The sequence below is a fragment of the Microcaecilia unicolor genome, chromosome 9, assembly GCF_901765095.1.
Source record: "Microcaecilia unicolor chromosome 9, aMicUni1.1, whole genome shotgun sequence".
Lineage (NCBI taxonomy): Eukaryota > Metazoa > Chordata > Amphibia > Gymnophiona > Siphonopidae > Microcaecilia > Microcaecilia unicolor.
Genome location: NC_044039.1, coordinates 106,624,464 through 106,645,288, shown reverse-complemented (window position 1 = coordinate 106,645,288; position 20,825 = coordinate 106,624,464). Strand labels below are relative to the sequence as shown.

General features: G+C 42.1%; 1 protein-coding gene across 1 annotated transcript in view; it reads right to left on the bottom strand.

Annotated features, from left to right (window-relative positions):
* SLC25A21 (solute carrier family 25 member 21) overlaps positions 1-20,825 on the bottom strand; it is a 672,604-nt gene that overhangs the window by 112,958 nt on the left and 538,821 nt on the right. Inside the window, exons 4-6 of the mRNA XM_030215218.1 lie at positions 17,726-17,792; positions 11,862-11,921; positions 8,071-8,178 (exon numbers count right to left, since the gene is read on the bottom strand). Coding sequence (XP_030071078.1) covers positions 8,071-8,178; positions 11,862-11,921; positions 17,726-17,792 — 235 coding nt within the window. The remainder of the gene's footprint in view (positions 1-8,070; positions 8,179-11,861; positions 11,922-17,725; positions 17,793-20,825) is intronic.

The window sequence follows — 20,825 nt, the reverse complement described above, 5'->3', positions numbered from 1 at the left end:
CAGGAGTGTGGGATCTGAGCCAGGGTAGGCCCATCCTGTAGCCAGGGTGAGTCAACACAAAGGTCACCCTAGGTGGAGGTCAGACCATAAGGGTCTAGACCTAAGATACAGAAAGGAGCTAAGCCTTTGGGAGACTGCCTTTGAGGATAGGCATGGGCAGGAACCTGTACAAAGTATAAATAATCCTGCTTCAGAGCACCTTGTAAATATACCCGAAGAAGAATACCGAAGTTCCCTGGGGACTATCAGAAGCACACCTTGGTTAAACATTGCATCAGTTGGTGGAGAGTTCATGCAGTTAGAATGTTTTTGTGATCTACAGTTGTAGAATAAACAAGTTTTTTAGTTTTAAGCTACTGACTGTGGAGTGGTCATTTTGAACTAAAACGTGTGCAGCTGTTCCCCCAAAACAGCCTATTCTAACTGCCAGCCTTGCTTTTCACAGGGGTTTTGGACTTGACTTTGAGTTTCCTGGGGGAAAAGGGGGTCATTCCACCTGCTAACATTTCTTTCCCCAGGAGGAGGCACAGCACCAAGTGAGTGAGTGAACGAGGGTCCAACAGAGCCTGTCCTTTGCGGGGGTTCCAGGCCACTCAGACCCCAGATCCAGAAGTGCCCAGGTAAAGGGGTCTTACATAAAATTCTGGAGGCACCGCTGGGATGTAAAGGGTGTGAAACCAAGTACACTACTTCAGGCACCTGCTTGCTATTCTAATAGAACTGGCTATAACATCTGAAGTTGTCATAGAGATCGGTAAGTACTATTTTTATTCACATCTTTGGGGTGGGGGTGGGAGGGGGTCATTGACCACTGGGGGAATAAGGGGGGTCATCCCTGATTTCCTCCAGTGGTCATCTGGCCATTTAGGGTAGTGTTTCCCAAATCCGCTCCTGATCGATTCACAACAGATCTCACATCCCACCTAAACTTCATGCTCCAACAAGGTCTCTTTCCCAAGGAAAATGGCAACATCCTACTCACCCCCATACCAAAAGACACCAAGAAAAACACAAATGAACTCACCAACTACCACCCAGTAACATCTATCCCACTAGCAGTCAAGCTGATGGAAAGTATGCTAACAAAGCAACTCACTGATTACATACACAAATTCTCAATACTACACAAATCACAATCAGGATTTCGCTCCCGCCATAGCACCGAAACAGTGCTAACCACCCTCCTGGCTAAATTCAAGCAGGAAATAGCAACAGGCAAAAGCATACTTCTCCTCCAATTCGACATGTCCAGTGCATTCGATATGGTAAACCATAACATACTACTAAGACTCCTAGACTACTTCGGGATTAGTGGAAACATACTCATTTGGATCAAGGATTTCCTAACCACCAGAACATACCAAGTGAAATCGAACTCAAATATATCATCACTGTGGAAAGCAGACTGCAGAGTACCTCAAGGGTCACCACTATCACCGATCCTTTTCAACCTGATGATGACCCTATTAGCCAAGTCTTTATCCACCCAGGGCCTCAACCCATTCATCTATGCAGACAACGTTACAATATACATCCCCTTCAAACATGATCTGACAGAAATCACCAATGAAATCAACCACGGCTTCAACACCATGAACTCATGGGCAAATGCATTCCAACTAAAACTCAATACAGAAAAAACACACTCCCTCATCCTCTCATCCCAATATAATACCAACATACCCACAAACTTAGTCACCCCAGACCACATCCTCCCGATTTCAGATAGCTTGAAAATTCTCGGTGTCATAATCGACTGGAACCTTACACTCGAGAGCCAAGCTAATTCCATAATCAAGAAAATGTTCCACTCAATGTAGAAACTCAAACGCGTGAAACCATTCTTCCCGAGGGCAACATTCCGTAACCTAATACAATCAATGGTACTAAGCCATGCAGACTACTGCAATGGGATTTATGCGGGATGCAAAGAGCAACTCATAAAGAAACTACAGACTGCTCAAAACACAGCAGCCAGGCTTATATTTGGAAAATTGCGATTCGAAGCGCCAAACCCCTCCGAGAAAAACTGCATTGGCTCCCAAAGAACATATAACTTTCAAAATCTGCACCCTGGTCCACAAAATTATCTATGGCAAAGCCCCGGGATATATGGCCGACCTAATAGACCTGCCAACCAGAAACACAATCGGACCATCACGAACCATCACGAACATACCTAAATCTTCACTACCCTAGCTGCAAGGGACTCAAGTACAAATCAACTTACGGATCCAGCTTCTCCTACATAAGCACGCAACTGTGGAATGCACTACCGAAAGCCATAAAAACAACGTACAACCACCTTAGCTTCTGGAAATCATTAAAAACCATCCTGTTCGAAAAGGCATACCCTACTGACCCAACTTAAGTCCCTAAACCCAGCAACACAACGAACCCAAAGACTGTAATGAACACTGTATAACTCTTCTTCTCTATGATTCTCCTAATGTGTCTGTAACACATGAACCTCTTTGATAATACCATCACTTTGTATTTGTTTCATCACCAGAGGCGACTAACACCTCATGGTACTATGTCAGCCATATTGAGCCTGCAAATAGGTGGGAAAATGTGGAGTACAAATGTAACAAATAAATAAATAAAGTATCCCTTGCCAGTCAGGATTTCAGAACATCCACAATGAATATGCTTGAAAGAGATTTGCATATAATGGAGGAAGTGTATGCAAATTTAGTTCATGCATATTCATTGTGAATATCCTGAAAATATGACTGGCAAGGGGTACTCCAGGACTGGACTTGGGGAAACACTGGTTTAGGGCACCTTTTCATGCCTTATTTGTTCTGTGAAGGATCCTTCCACTCTTTTCAGGAAAACTCTGGCCCACATTTTATATATAATACTCCACTAAGATACAATCCCTCTGTAATCCTCCAGGTGTACCCCCTAACCTGAGGTACGTCAGCAGTACTATTCCAGCACAGCCCCCCGAAATATCTGCCAGGGAAATAATCCCAGTGGTTTCAAGAATGCACTCCAAAAAATAGACAGTTACAGAAAAAAACTCAGTAGCTTTCAATAATGCAGTTCCAAAAGCAAAGCAGTTCAGGAATCTCCACAGCTTCAAAAATGCAGTTCATAAACACCCCCAGCTCAGAAATCCCCCTCCCTCCACAGTTTCAATAATGCAATTCCATCCCAACAGGGTATGAATTTCAGCAGTCCCAATGATGCAGTTCCAAATGAGTAATTCCAAAAGCAGAAAAAAAAACACTCCAAAGAAACCAAGCAGTTCAAAGAAAACCAGCACTTCCAAACACGCAGTTCAAACAAGTAGTTTAGAAATTGCACTAGCAGTTCAGAGGCCCTGAGCTTCCAGGGATCCCCTCCCTTTTCTGGCCAGCTCTAGCTCCTGGCTTCCCCCCCACCTCACATACACACACACTTGACCCCGTCGCTTCCTGGCTCCTCCACAATAGCCACTGCCTTCCCTTGTTTACCAAGACCCCGCACCAAGCGGTTACCTGCTGTCTGAACCTTTTACCTTTGGATCTTGCCAGAGCTGCAAACTCCATCAGTTCCTCTTGCCTCACTTCCTCCTCCTTTTCTTCCCCCTTCCATTCCATGGGTTCCTCCCCCACCCATTCTCCAGCTGATCCTCCTCCCCCCTGATTAGCTCTGCTTAGAGGCTCCCCCTCCATTCCGGGCCTCCCGACCGTGTCTTGGACTTTCCCTTTACCTGTCCTTCCCTTGGGCTCCACTGGGGGCTGCTGGGATAGGAAGTCTTTGATTTTTTTTGTCAGACCTCCTCAAGGGCTGCTGGGAATCGTAGTTTTTACCCTGCCTCCAGCCTTCTGGTGAAAGTGATCTATGCCTTCTCCTAACATGTGGAACTCCCTGAGCTAAGAATCTGGGCTGTCCCCTCCTCTGGGCCTTATCTTCTCCTCCGCCGGTACCCCCCTCTCTATCCCCTTATCCCCTTCCTCACAGTTCTAAAAACAAGTGTAGACCAATAAGTTGAAGTTTCAGCCCTACACATTTTCTTTTTGTTCCATTTATGACTGTAAAACATCCAAATGTTTAGGGAACGCCCTAAGCCTGCCCCTGAAAATGCCCCCGACATGCCCCTTGTGATCTGAACACACTGCAGACGAATTGCATAGATAATCATCTGCAAAATAAGTTTTGAAAATACTAATTTGGACGTTTTGAGAAGAAATTCATCCAAATGCTACTTTATGCCACTTTTTGGACATTTTTCTCTTTCGAAAATGAGCCCTTACGTGTCTTAGACTGAGATATTGTGCTGCAAGTATATTCATTTACAGGTGCCATGGCTGTTTCTTACAACTACTATTTCAAGTTTATCCTATCTCAAAAATCTGTGTTTTTCATCTCCTTAGCAGTCAGCAAGGTCATCACTGACCTCAAATTTAATTTGTTGACAAAATAATAATAATACATAAAAACTTAATCCACAGGAACTTATAAGTCAATGCCTAAGAGAATGCAGGAAGAGTATATGAGTTCAAGAGTGTTTGTTGAATATGGGGGATACTGCTTTATCTGTAAAACAGCCAGTAGAGTTCTAGAACCCTTGAAGGTGCTCTCTAGATAAGAAACAACTGGACAGACTGGATTAGTATAAGCTGAAACGCATGATTTTCAAGAGAAGATGTGTACATAGTTGTGGAATTTGTTTTTGTTAGTTGCAGTTGTTCTAACTGATATGTTATTGTAACTCTACTGACACCTTAAATGAAGATTTTTTTAAAATGATAATAATGTTCTTGTTCAGTAGTGATTGTTTAAAGACAAGATGGTTATGGGGCTCATTAACGTGTGTCTAAGTGCTTTGAAAATGAGCCCCTATGGGCCTTATTCTAAAAAGGTTAAGCTCCTAAATTTATGCTCCTAAATTACGAGCATAATCTATTATGGAACATAGAGTATGCTCGTAATTTATGAACATAAATTATGTTCATAAATATAGAGCATACATTTCAGGAGCATAAATGTAGGAGCATAACCTTTGTAAAATAAGGCCCTATCATCTAACTATATAAATGAGAGGTGACCGACTCACCTGCAAATGCGCAGTAGAGACTTCCCTCTCTGTCCCGCCCCCGCATCAAGACGTGATGACGTCAGAGGACAGAACAGAGAGGGAAAGGAATGCTGCGCCCAAGGCGAGCTGACGAGAGGACTTACAGGAGGGAAAGGAACACTGCGCTGGAGGTGAACTGACGAGAGGACTCACAGGAGGTAACGAAAGCAGAAGAGAGTTGGACACGGGGGCAGGGGAGGGGAGTGGGAGAGGAGGGTTGCTGGACATGGGTGGATGGAGAGGAGGGGATGGAAGGGGAGAGAGAATGGTTACTGGACATGGGGGGAGGGCAGGGGAGAGAGGAGGGTTGCTGGGCATGGGTGGATGGAGGGGAGGGCAGGGGAGAGAGGACGGTTGCTGGACATGGGGGGAGGGCAGGGGAGAGAGGAGGATTGCTGGGCATGGGTGGATGGAGGGGAGGGGAGGTCAGGGGGAGAGAAGAGGGTTGCTGGACATGGATACATGGAGGAGAGGGGAGGGGAGGTCAGGGGAGAGAAGAGGGTTGCTGCACATGGATGGATGGAGGGGAGGGCAGGGAGAGAGGAGAATTGTTGAATATGGATGGAGGGGAGGAAAGGGAAGACAGGAAGGAGATGCACATGGATGGAGGGGAGACAGAAGAAATTCTGGACATGGATGAAGGGGAGGGAACACAGATGAAGGAGATGCACATGGATGGATGGGAAGGGAAAGAGAAGAAATGCTGGATATCCAACTCTCATTTTTCTTCGGCTGTTCCACTACATTGTTTAAAAACAAAAATCTCACCCATTTTAACAGGCTTAACGGCTAGTATATATATATATGGGTTAAGTGTATTGACTTCTAAAAGTGAGACAATAACTCCTAATGTTACCTCAGAAACTTCAAAACCAACAAAAACTGTACCTCCTTGGGACAGGAGCATTGCTAACATACAGATGATTCTGTACAGAACCACTCACACTGATGATATTACAGAAAAAATTATCAAAGGGGATTCTATAAAGGGTGCTCAACGTTGCACGCCCAAATTTGAGTGCAATCCTGAGATGTGTGCAACTAAATTGGGTAACGAACCAATTAACATCAATAATTGGGAACTAACAATCAATTATTGAAGTTAATAGGCACCATTTTAGATTTGCGCATGCATCTTGCTACGCACTATTCTACAAAGCTGCGTGCCCAAATCCCATGACTCAAAAGGGGACGTGGCCATGGGAGGAGCATGGCGAGTTAGGGGTGTTCTGGAAATTTGCACTAACTGCTATAAAATACAGCGGATGCACACCCAAATTGGGTGCCAGTAATTATACATGGTTACAGCAGGCATAAGTCCTGGTGTCCAAATTTGAGTGTAGGAATGGAAACAACATGTCATTCTATAAAGGACACTCATATAGCGCATAGGGCCATTTTTTTCCAGTGTCCAAATTTGGGCACCATTTACTGAATCTGGTCCTTAATGCTATAAATTACATAGCACTATCAGCACTATGCAACATAATATGCAATAGATTAGTGTATGGTTACCAGATAGAGCCAGGAAGTGAAGAATAATACTATTAATATATCTGTACACACAGACACCCATACCCACCCACCCACATTTATTTATAGCCCACATTATCCCAATAGATCAGGTTCAAAGTGGCTAACAACTTATTGTAATTAACAGTAAAAAATGTGATGGAGGGTAATATACATTAAGTAGTAATAACAAAGTAAATGAGGATAGAGCATTACAATATAAGTACATAAGTATTGCCATACTGGGAAAGACCAACAGTATGTTTCCAACAGTGGCCAATCCAGGTCACAAATACCTGGCAAGATCCCAAAAATGTACAAAACATTTTATACTGCTTATCCCAGAAATAGTGGATTTTCCCCAAGTCCATTTAATAACGGTCTATGGACTTTTCCTTTAGGAAGCCGTCCAAACCTTTTTTTTAATCTCCGCTAAGCTAACCACCTTTACCACATTCTCTGGCAACAAATTCCAGAGTTTAATTACACGTTGAGTGAAGTAACATTTTCTCCGATTCGTTTTAAATTTATTACATTGTAGCTTCATCACATGCCCCCTAGTCCTAGTATTTTTGGAAAGCGTGAACAGACGCTTCACATCTACCCGTTGAACTCCACTCATTATTTTATAGACCTCTATCATATCTCCCCTCAGCTGCCTTTTCTCCAAGCTGAAGAGCCCTAGCCGCTTTAGCCTTTCCTCATAGGGAAGTCGTCCCATCCCCTTTATCATTTTCGTCGCCCTTCTCTGCACCTTTTCTAATATGTAAAATGGAAACGAATACCAGATGCAATACGGTAACAATTTATAGTCATCCACGTATAATAATAATTAGAATGGAAGTGAGAAATTGAATAATTACACAATTAGGGGTTTTAAATTAATTATGATAATCCATAGCTTAACATGAGTTACATTCATGCACACTAGGTATATCCCTGTCCCCAGAATACTTACAATCTAATTTTGTACCTAAGGAAATGGAGAGTTAAGTGACATCACCAAGATCATAAGGAACAGAAGCAGGATTTGAACCTGGCGTCCACGGTTATCATTCAAGTGCTCTAACTACTATGCAGTGTACAGCAGGTACAGCTTGACATAAAACTTACCATTTTGTTAACAGCATAACAATAGTAAAATGACCAAACACAGGCATAAAAATGCAATCAATGAGATGGAGATAGGCAAATTGAATCCTAATAGTAGAATTAACCAGAAACAGTATCAGAAATGTACACATTAAACAGCACAGTAGAACAATCATATAAAAGAAATATGACAAATATCAGCAGGATGCAAATGATACCGTAATGGGCAGCATGGAAGAACATTTATATAACACAGATATGATACTTAACAATGTTAATATAATATAAATGAAACGTCTTAATAGGCAACAGATTAGAAAATTCATAAAAGCATGCACACATACATAATAAAAATTCCTCCATCAGTATAAAATATGAAATGGTTTTCACTTTACCTCTGCAAAAGCATTGCGGTTGGCTTGCAAGCTAACCTTTACTACTTCAAAAGGATTCACAACAACTGCTTCGGTGAGTCCAGCCCCCAATCCGGCAACTGAAAGTGCCTAGAACAGTAGCATCAATAGGAAACTAGTCAGGGAGAGATGGAACAAATGTGTCCGAACCGCAAGATTACAGAACATACTGCAGTCTGCTTTACAGAGTATAGAGAGATCCAGACCACTGCAAATAATTATTACACAGCTCATTCCCTGGTCCAGTGCCGACAGCTCACCAGCAGGAAGCCAACAAAGCCACAAACCACAGTTTAAAAACTCAAAAGAAAGAACCTCATCAACGCGTTTTCTTGGAAACATAAAAAGAGATACAATGTACCTATATATTGTAAAATAGTAGACAGGTCTTATGTTTATTTTTGGAGTGGACTTTGAACTCCAAGAAAAATGATAATACTTACTGGATGTGACTGGTTTTCTCTTGGGACAAAGGAGGAGAAGGATGACCAGGGCTTTTTTTGAGGGGGTACTTGGGGGTACTGAGTACGGGCACCTTTTCCATTGTCTGCTAAAATTGACCCATGGACCCCAAGTTTTAATGATAGAGCTCAGGTTTTACACACCAATTCTGTCTTGTAATAGATTCTGTGGCTGGATGCAGGGGACCTGGCTATTGTGGGGTGGGTCCCTCAGTGATCACCCCACCCCTGAAGGATGGCCTGGCATTTGAGTTCCGGCAGCTTTTTTGCTAGAAAAAACGCACTGAGGATGACCCTTAACAATGATTTGATTACAGTTCTATAAATAGGATGGCATTGCAGTTTCAGAGCACTCAACACAACTTTCACTATGGGACTCATTTTTGAAACAGAAGGACGTCCATCGTTCGACATAAATTGGAACATGGACGTCCTTCTCCCAGGGATGTCCAAATCTGTATAAGCAAAACCCGATCTAGGACGTCTCCAACTGCACTCCGTCGCAAGGACGGCCAAAGTTCAAGGGGGCGTGTCGGAGGCGTATTAAACAGAAAACAGAACAGCGAAGATGACAAACAAAAAACAAAAATCAAAATCAAAAAATTAAAAAATGATCAAAATAAAATATATAAAAAATGTATTTAAAAATATAAATACATAAAAGAGACGAGACTCTGATTATGAAAATTAAAAAATATATATCTTTTATTAGCCATAAAATGATGGGGAGAAAAGGACTCGACACAGCTGTGTTTCAGCCACACGGGCCTGCGTCAGGAGTCTGTACAAACCAAAAACATAGTGAATTACATAAAATAAATAATAACAAATGAAACTAAAGAGACAGTTTAAAACAATATACTATTGAAATAGATGTTACAAACGTATCTCAAAAATATTCATATTTAAATAAAACGCTATTGCAAGAGATGTTACATACATATGAAATCAGAACAACAATATAAGAATAGTAAATAAAAAAACAATATTGTGGTACAGTAGAATACTCACTCAAAAAGATAATTTTATTATAAAAAAAATGTAATAAAAATATTTTAAAAAATATATATATGGACAACAGGAAAAAGTATTAGTACTCTGTTTACTTTATGTATCTCACATAAATCAAACATTATGGGCATTATGCAATAAGCAATTTTTCATATAAACATCTTTCAAACATGTTTATATGAAAAATTGCTTATTGCATAATGCCCATAATGTTTGATCTTTTTGAGTGAGTATTCTACTGTACCACAATATTGTTTTTTTTATTTACTATTCTTATATTGTTGTTCTGATTTCATATGTATGTAACATCTCTTGCAATAGCGTTTTATTTAAATATGATTATTTTTGAGATACGTATGTAACATCTTTTTCAATAGTATATTGTTTTATACTGTCTCTTTAGTTTCATTTGTTATTGTTTATTTTATGTAATTCACTATGTTTTTGGTTTGTATAGACTCCTGACGCAGGCCCGTGTGGCTGAAACACAGCTGTGTCGAGTCCTTTTCTCCCCATCATTTTATGGCTAATAAAAGATATATATTTTTTAATTTTCATAATCAGAGTCTCGTCTCTTTTATGTATTTATATTTTTAAATACATTTTTTATATATTTTATTTTTATCATTATTTAATTTTTTGATTTGTTTTTGGTTTTTGTTTGTCATCTTCGCTGTTCTGTTTTCTGTTTGATTTCTTGCGAAGACTGGTTTCTTCTGTTTTGTTGCACCAGGAGGCATATTGAAGGCAGGACTTGGGCGTGCCTAACACTTGGACAACCTTGACCCATAATCGAAAAAAAAACAAGGACGTCCCTGAGGAACACTTGGACGTTTTCACCCGGACCTGTTTTTCTTACAACTAAGGCACAAAAAGGTGCCCGAAATTACCACATGACCACCGGAGAGAATCAGGGATGATCTCCCGTTACTCCCCCAGTGGTCACTAACCCCCTCCCACCCTCAAAAAACATCTTTCAAAATATGTTGTGTCAGCCTGTATGCCTACCTGTTACATTTTTGGAGGAAACAGCGAACTCTCCCAAACCCACCACAAACTCACTGTTCCCATATATAGGTGCCCCCTTCACCCCTTAAGGGATATGGTAGTGGTGTACAGTTGTGGGTAGTGGGTTTTGGGGGGCTCAGCACATAAGGTAAGGGAGCTATGTACCTGGGAGCAATTTATGAAGTCCACTGCAGTGCCCCTAGGGTGCCCGGTTGGTGTCCTGGCATGTCAGGGGGACCAGTGCACTAGTAATGCTGGCTCCTCCCATGACCAAATGGCTTGCATTTGGCCATTTTTGACATGGACATCTTTGGTTTCAAAAATCGTCGAAAGTCAGAAAAGTCCATGTCTAGGGACGACCAAATCTAGGGAAGTCCAAATTTAAGGATTTGGACGTCCCTGACGGTATTTTCGAAATGAAAGATGGACGTCCATCTTGTTTCAAAAATACGGGTTTTCCCGCCCCTGGATTTCGTTGTTTTGCAAGGACGTCCAAATCGCAATTTGGACGTCCCTTTCGAAAATGCCCCTCCATGTCACATTTTAGTCCTTGGTTTCTTTTAACCTGTCTTAATTTCTTGAAGGCACTCCCATTTTATATAGAGAAAGTAAATAAGAGATTGAAAAAATTGGTTTGGTTTTCAGAAGACCGAGAGCTCCAGGGTCTAGGATTCAAAGACATATTTTGGATCTTGTGTCCTTGTTTGAAGCCAGTCTCCAAGGACTATGACCAGCTCACAGTCATGCTTATGAGTTTATGGCCCAGTTCAGAAAAAGGCCCAAGGGATTGTAGTCTTTGTAAGAGTCAAGCACAGCTGACAGTGGCCCAGGTAAAAGTCAGGCCCAAAGGACTGGGGCCTGGGTCAGGCCCTAGAAATCTAGGACTTCTGAAAACCAAATCAATCTCCCTAATCTCTTATTTACTTTCTTCACATAAAATGGGAGAATGCCTTCAAGAGATCAAGATAGATTAGTAGAAGCCAAGGATATGACTCAGATTAAGCTGTTGAAAGCTGAGGCTGGGCTTTGCTGTGCCAGAGGATGCTACTTGACTGCATGAAGGTCAGAACTTTGACAGCCCTAATTATTCTGAGTTGTGTTCTGTTTAAGTGACCCATTGGTGCCAGTGTGAACTGATTCTGAGCCGTATTACTCATCAGCCAGTATGTTAAAGTTGTCCACAGCTGGACAAGTTCAAAATGTTCATCCAAGAGTATCAAACTGTGAGCATTAGAAAGGCATGGTCAGAAAAAACATTTTCCCAAAACGTCTGAGCTATTCATTCACACTTACCAACCCTGCTGAGAGTGAGGTGAATCCTAGCAATTTCTTGTATTGTTCAAAGGTGAAAAACTGCAGAAGAAATAATAGATGAAATCAGTTACGACAGATTCAAGGCTACACAATTGGAAACATCAACAGTTCCCACAAATATATGGGTAAAGAGCTGAGAACCATTGGTAGGTATATTGGTACATATACCTTGAGTATTGTGTTCAATTCTGGTCGCCGCATCTCAAGAAAGATATAGTAGAATTGGAAAAGGTGCAGCGAAGGGCGACTAAAATGATAGTGGGGATGGGACGACTTCCCTATGAAGAAAGACTAAGGAGGCTAGGGCTATTCAGCTTGGAGAAGAGATGGCTGAAGGGAGACATGATAGAGGTATATAAAATAATGAGTGGAGTGGAACAGGTGGATGTGAAGCGTCTGTTCACGCTTTCCAAAAATACTAGGACTAGGGGGCATGCGATTAAACTACAGTGTAGTAAATTTAAAACAAATCGGAGAAAATGTTTCTTCACCCAACGTGTAATTAAATTCTGGAATTCATTGCCGGAAAATGTGGTGAAGGCGGTTAGCTTAGCAGAGTTTAAAAAGGGGTTGGATGGTTTCCTAAAGGACAAGTCCATAAACCGCTACTAAACGAACTTGGAAAAATCCAAAATTCCAGGAATAACATGTATAGAATGTTTGTACGTTTGGGAAGCTTGCCAGGTGCCCTTGGCCTGGATTGGCTGCTGTCGTGGACAAGATGCTGGGCTCAATGGACCCTTGGTCTTTTCCCAGTATGGCATTACTTATGTACTTATGTTCTTAACCATTGGTAGGTATATTGGTAGAGCAAGATAAACCCTTTGTCCTGCGCAAACAAGCATGTTGGACCTGCTCATTGCAATATAAATACATTTTAAAGCTCCCACAAATGGGAGAGGAAATGCTGGAAGAAAACTGGCTGAGCAAGAAGAAGCAGGTAAAAAGTACTGCTCACCAATTTCTCCTGACTGGAAAACAATGCATCAGGATGGGAAAGAATAGACAGAGCTCTGTGGGCAATGATGGCTCTAGCTCAACCATCCCCATATGCTCTCTTCTTTCTGCCAGCAGCTTGACTTACCAAGGTAAAAATTTGCCTCAAGTGAGGCTTCACACTGGATATATGCTCCATATATCTTGGCATAGGAGTGAGGTTCATTCCTGTCATGGTATGCACAAAACTAACCCGTTTGGAGAAATTGCCCCATAGAGATATAAACTAAATGGGCCCAAAGCTGAGCCTTAAGCACAAATTCTGTCACAAATCCAAAATCCACACCACATGAAACCCACATACGGTCTAGGGGCCTCTGACTTATATGGGGGCAGGCAGAACTACTGAAGCCATCACAGAATGGAAATCCAGTATCCATATGGTACATTCTTCCTCTCTTCACTGAGTTGTAATGATCCTGAATCATACTAGGCTAGTGAGGGTCCCGCATGCACTTTTAGCCAGGCAGGGGAGAGTAATTTTCAGCCAAGACATTTTACTTCGATAAGTTGCTACTTCCCCAAGCAAATGGCTTTGAAAATTGTCCTCCCCCAGAGTAATCTGTTTTATTCTTTACGTTGATTAATTCGAATAAACAGTACTTTTATTTAAGAACAAATTTTAACTTGTGCAAACCATGCTGTGTGTTCTGCTTGTGTTGGTTTTACACTGTTTGTTCATAAACAATAATACGCTATGTAAATAAAGGAAGAAAACTAGCACTTTGCATTGCATGGAAATGTCTTATTTGATTTCCAGAACATCTGTTTCACTACGGCTCCTTTTCTATGTAAACATTTCCTCAGGCTAGAATATGTGTAAATTTTGATAAGGTTTTTTCCAAGGAGTTACTTTGGAGCATATAGTAATGCTTGTACTCATCCTTCCCAGTATTATTCCAAGGTTTCCATTTCTTTTTAATATTGGTAGCTTATCTGTATATTTTGATCCCAGCTGTTTCTGCAGCAGAGATATATGGATAAAATTACCTGTAAAGCAACTCTATATTGCCTCTAAATGATACGCTGAGGCCATGCCCCCTGGCTTTTCCTCAAAATAGATGGATTCATTTTGGTATTATATCTCCTTACATATGCTGAGCACATAAGAAGTTTTCAATATCAACCCCAATACTTTTAAATATTAAACTTTGATCTATATATATACTATATGTGGGACATATACATACTGAGGTCATTTTATAAGGCTCTCAGGGGACTCACGTCAAATTGTCAGGGCATACAAGCATGTATAAAGTAAGCGAATAGACACTTAGCACCCGCTTTTACCTAATGTACGCACTGTTGTTCCCAGGTGTGGAAAACTGGAAGCGAGATTGACACTTATTCACAAGCTTTATAAAATACGCTTATAATCACCTATTCATTCCAGCACATAATTGCCCCTGTCTCCAAGCAGGTATATATATGTGTGCTTACTTTCTCCGGGGTAATTTTGAAAAGGTACATAGACACATAGGTTCCCTATCTAAATAACTCTACTTACAGATTATACATTTGACTCTGATGTGGGAGAACCAGGAATAACTTGGGTGGGCTTTTACATATAAGTTATACTTATAGAACCCAAAAATACTGGCGCTGTACCCTAAATTCTATATATCACGCCTTAATTTCCAAGTGGAAATCAAAGTTTATTCTATAACATAACACTTGTTTAACTAGCTCATCAGCGCTGTTAACTGGATGTTAACAAACACTTATCGGCACTAATTGTCATTAATTAAGATTTACGCTTGCAACTAGCTAAGTATATTCTGTAACGTGGTGCGCCTAAATTCTAAGTCACATAGTTGAAAAGGGGGCATGGCCATAGGTGGGGTATGGGCATTTCTAAAGTCTATGTGCAATATACCTGCTCTGCACCTAATTTAGGTATCAGGATTTACGCCAAGTAAAACGTGGCCTAAATGGATGCGACCAAATTTGGTCATGTCGAGCGGTGCTTGGCATATTCTATATACTGTACAGATATTTAAGCCGATTCTATAAAATTTAGGCATACTTTAGAAAATACGCCTAGGTGTAATTTTTTACCACGTGGAGTTTTCAGGCTCCCTAAATAGAATCTAGCCCTATATGCATAAGTTATACATTTGTGGCCTAATTCTATATATGGCACTCAAAACTGCATGCAGAAATTTGAACACATGTCAATTTCTGTGCATAATTTAATCGAACTGCATCTGATGCAATCAAGATCAAGATGCAGAGCTACCAGTCAACTCGCAGCAATATATTTATTTATTGGGATTTATTAACCACTTTTATAAAGAAATTCACTGTTACACTACTGCACTTAAAGGCTCCCATTGACAATCATGTGGTAGAAAAGTAAGGAGATAATACAAGAAAAAGCATCAAAAGTGTCTGTCTATCAAAATGTTCACTGAAACAGTAGACACCGCTTGCGGAGGAAAGGCCTCGAGAAGCCCCCAGCGTTACTTAGAGCTTCGGGGGCTGGACTTCATCATTATCGGCCATAAAACCTCCTTAAACGTATTCAATCCTTATTTTTGATTTTTTATTAATTTTTTTATTATTTACTCAGTTTCTACTGAACCGCTTTAGTATATCCACTCCACACCCAAAAATACTTAGCTTTTTCTTAGGTGTTCTAGCGTGCGGGTTCTTATCACACTCTGACCACGACCAACGATGGCCGTCGTTTCGAAGACCTGCCTCAGGGTTCTGTGGTCCGTGTAAAATCTCCGCACTGCACAAACAGTCCAAATGGACTTCTGATGGCACTGGCGCCTATTTTCATGTGATATGTCGCATGAAAAATAGGTGCTGGTGCCATCGGCAGTTCACTCTCCGCTCCCCCTGACGTCTCACCTTGGCTACACTTCTGACCAGATTGTGGCAGTGGGTGGGTGATGCTGGTTGAGAGTGGGTGAGATGCTACACTGCAGGGCATCTGGTTGAGAGTAGATGAGATATTGAACCATGGGGGGGGGGGGGGGAATAGAGAGATGCAGAACTACAGGAGGAAGGCAGGAAAAAGAGAGGGAGAATTGCTGTGCTGAGAGGGAAGGGAGGTAGCAAGAGATACTGGACAATGGGAAGAAGGAAGGGAGACATGTTGGACCCGGTGGTGGAGGGGAGGAAGGGAAAGATGCTGGGCAAGGTGAGGGTGGGAGGAAAGAAAGAGGGAGAGATGTTGGATTTAGAGGCAGAAGGGAGAGAGGGAGATATGCGGATAATGGGAGGGAGACAGGGAGGGAAGAAAGAGGAGAGATTTGGACCACAGGGGAAGTGTGGCAGGGAAGAGAAAGGATGAGATTGTGCACCACAGAGTAAGGGCGGCAGGGAGAGAAAAAGAGAGAGAGAGAGAGACTGTGGACCACAGAGGAAGGGCAGAAGGGAAGAGAAATGGAAAGGCTGTGGATCACAAGTTATCTGGGAAAGCCTTCTTGTGAATGAATAATTATATTCTAACCCCGGGATTCTATATATTGTGCCAAGATTCCTGTGCTTAAATCAAAGCACATTCCAGAACAATGTGCAGAAGCTAATTGGTTAACAAGCTAATCAGTGCTGATAGTTGGATGTTATCAACCAATTATCACCACTAATTGGAATTAATTAGAATTTATGCACACTACTTGCTAAGTGTATTCTGTAACATGATGCATGTAAATTCTAAGTCACGTGAGTTGAAAAGGGGGTGTGACTATGGGCATGGAATAGGCGAGTCGTGGGCGTATCTAAACTCTATGTGCATTGTTATAGAATACACCTGCTCCATGCCTAATTTAGGCATCGGGACTTACACCAGGTTTTACTTGGCGTAATTGGCTGCAACTAAATTTGGTACATGAGCCAGTGCTCAAAGTATTCTATAAACCACATGGAAATATAGGCTTAGTCTATGAAGTATGCCTAAATTTAGGTGTACTTTATAGAATACGCCTAGGTGTATCTCATTTTGGTGCCAAATTTTTAGGCGTGATATACAGAATTTAATTCTAAATAATTTAAATACATTTGAATTCTCTGTGAGTATTTAGTTTTATTTTATTTATTTTTAAAACTTATACCACAGGCCTCACAGGTATACAGCTAGGCCCTAGTGGCTGCCAGCACCTGAGGGCTCATTTGTTTGTGTGTGTGTGTGGTTCGACTCCATCAGACTATTTGACTTTGGTTTTGAGTGCATAAAATATCTATAATCTATATATATATATATATATATATATATATATATATATATATATATAATTTATTTATTATTTATGACATAATATCAGTAGCATGGTACACACTGAAAAGTATCCATTTATATAATACATCATATAATTCTCAGTAGAAATTAAGATCAGCTATTTCAACATAAATTACAATAATCCAGGAATGCACAGTTCTACATTGAAAATTGATTAGAACAATAAAAGCAACTAACAATTTCAGTATAGGAGACTCAACTAGAATGATGGTTTATGCATTTTCAGGATTTTGTAATAAACTTAATTGCTTGGCTCCTGCCAGTTTGTGTTCTCTATCACTCCCAAACCTCCTCCTTGATTGTATTTCTGAGGATGAGCTGGTGGTAGTGTCATCTCATCCCTCGCCTCAGGCATCAGATTGTCTTGACACCACCCTGAGCAGGACCATTACAGTCTGTTGATTTAGGGATTCTTTTACAAAGCTGTGCTAGCGATTCCCATGCGGCAAATGAGAGGAAGCCCATAGGAATTGAATGGGCTTCCTCTCATTTGCCGCACTGAGAATCAGTAGCACGGTTTGTCAAACAGGCCCTTAATTCCTACACCACACACTCTACAGGAGGACATATATTCAGGCAGGAGAAGCAAGGTACTTACCTTTACTGCTCTTTTGGGTGTCTCAGCCAGAATTGGCGGAAGGATCCCTTTGTAGAAACCAAACAGGCTGTAAAAGAAACAGAGAAAATGTATTTGTGTTATACAGGGGAAAGGAAAGGGCAGTGGCGTAGGAAGGGGGGGTGGTGGGGCGGTCCGCCCCGGCTGCACGCCGCTGGGGGGTGTCGGCGCCTCGCTGGTTCCCTGCTCTCTCTGCCCCGGAACAGGTTACTTCCTGTTCTGGGGCAGAGAGAACAGGGAACCAGCGAGGCGCCGACACCCCCCAGCGGCGTGCACTTGGCGGATTGGCTCTCCCGCCCGCCCCTCACCGCCTTCCAGCTATGTTCTCAGGGGGGTTGTGCTATGGAGGGGGGAGGGTGCGCCATGCTGCACCCGGGGGGGGGGTGCGCAGCAGCGACCCGCCCCGGGTGTCAGCTGCCCTCTCGACGCCACTAGGGAAGGGAAGAGCTTATTCAGTTGGTAACTCTGCCTTCATCAATGGCTTTCAAAAGTTTCTCAAATAACCTCATTGTCAAGAATGAGATGCCCCTTTTGTCTCGCAGGTAAATCCGAAATTGTGCATATTCTTGCACAAAGGACTTTATTTCTCCATGTTAGAAGTAAACCACAATAGTTGTGGTTTACTTCTAACATGGAGAAATAAAGTTAGATGAGTTATTCTTTTGTTTCCTGATGATTGTGTCTGCATTAGCACATTTTATAGTAAATGTATATTCATTTTTCCAGCGAAGTGTAATTTTTATGTAAAATTGATTACATTAAGAAAAAAGACATTAAGCCCAATATTCAAAAAGTATTTGAACTCCTAAATTCATGCTCCTAATTTACAGTCCTTTTACTAAGCTGCGGGAAAAAGGGCCCTGCGGTAGCAGCAGGAACCGTTTTTCCCACTCACCAGGGCCCTTTTTACCAAAGCGGCCTTATATTCTCACACATGGGTAATGCGACCCCCGCCCAGTCCGGAGCTTATAACAAGCTGAAAAGAGCTTTGTGGAGCATGAGCCACCCTCCACTGTGCATGTACGAGTGCCTTCCTGCCCACCGCAACAGCATGGTTCCCTCTGTACAATACTATAGCATATGAAAAAAAATAAAAACAGAAGACAACTCCAAGGAGAGGTGGGAGGGTTTGTGAGAATATAAGGCCTGCTGTCCTCGGAGAATACCTGCTACAGCTAAATATCTTCGCTTTCTCCAAGGACAAGCAGGCCTATAATTCTCACACATGGGGAATCCCTAGCAACCAGGCTCACCGAATACAACAACCATTGGTCGATTGGGCCTTGCAACGGCGAGGACATAACACAAATCAATTTGAAACTACATACAAACCGAGTGAGAGTGCAGCCTGGAACAGAATACAATGGGCCTAGGAGGTTTGAGTTGGATTCTAGACCCCAAACAGATTCTGCAGTACAGCCTGTCCAAACTGACTTGTTGCATCAGGTATCCTGCTCAAGGCAGTAGTGAGATGTGAATGTGTGGAGTGAAGACCACATTGAAGCATTACAAGTTTCTTCAATGGAGGCTGACTACAAGTGGGCTACCGACGCAGCCATGACTCTTACATTGTGAGCCTCAACATGACCTCAGCCCAGCCTGGGCATAAGTGATGCCAGCCAATTAGAGATTGTGGATTTCCCAATGGCAACTCCCATCCTGTTGGGATCAAAAGAAAGTAAAAGTTGGGTGGACTATCTGTAGGGCTTAGTCCGCTCCAAGTAAAAGGCCAATGCTTACTTGCAGTCCAAGGTGGTCAAGGCATTCTCGTCAGGATGGGCATGAGGTCAGGGAAAGAATGTCGGCAAGACAATCGACTGATTCAGATGGAAGTCCGACACTACCTTAGGCAGGAACTTAGTGTGCATGCGGAGGACTACTCTGTTGTGATAAAATTTAGTATAAGGCATATCCGCCACTAAGCCTGAAGCTCACTGACCTTGCAAGCTGAACCAACAGCCACCAAAAATATGATCGTCCAGATCAAGTAATTCAGTGGTTCAAAAAGAGCTTTCATCAACTGGGAGAGAATGACGTTGAAGTCCCATGACACTGGTGGAGGTTTAACAGGGAACAACTAGAGGCTGTCCAGAGATGGGCTTACCCTCTACACACTGATGATAAGCACTAATTGCACTTAGATGAACCGTTACAGAGTTGATCTTGAGACCAGTCTCAAATAAGTGTATAAGGTATTCAAGCAGAATCTGTGTAGGGCAGGAAATAGGATCTAGGGCCTTGCCCTCACATCAGATGGCAAACCTCCATGTAAAAGAGTAACACCTCTTAGTGGAATCTTTCCTCGAAGCCAGCAAGACCCAGGACACCCTCTGGAAGAGACAAGGAATCAAATTCTAGGCTCTCAACGTTCAGGCTGGCTGTAAGGGCCAGAGACTGGAGTTTCAGCAAGTTTTCCCCATGAGAGTTAAGGGAGGATATGCATACAAGAGGTTTGCCCCCAATGCAAGAGGAAGGCATGTAATGGTAGTCTGTTGCAGGCTAGAAACCTGGAACAGAACTGAGGGACTTTATGATTGACTTGAGTGGCAAAGAGATCCACCTGCTCAGTCTGTTGGCCAGGCTGTTGTTTTTGCCCACCAGACAAGTGGCGCGAAGGAGCATGCCATGCCAAACAGCCCAATGCCACATCCGAATGGCATCCTGACACAGAGGTCATGATCCGATGCCCCCCTGCTTGTTGGTGTGATACATCGCAACCTGATTGTTCATTTGAATGAGTATAATTTGGTGAGACAGCTGATCTCTGAAAGCCTTTAGAGCGTTACAAATAGCCTGAAATTTCAGGAGTTTGATCTGAAGATCTGTTTCCTGGGAGGACCAAGCACCTTGAATTTGAAGCCCATCCACATAAACTCCCCATCTGAGATGAGATGCATCCTTCGTCAGCACATTTTGGGGCTAAGGAATTTGGAATGGAAGTCCTAAAGTCAAATTAGATCAAATGGTTCACCGCAACAGGGAGAAAGCACCACTGAGAAGCTAGGGTTCAATGGGAAGTTCGCATATGAAGACGTGTCACAGATGTCACATAAACTATGGATGCCGTGTGTCCCAATAACAT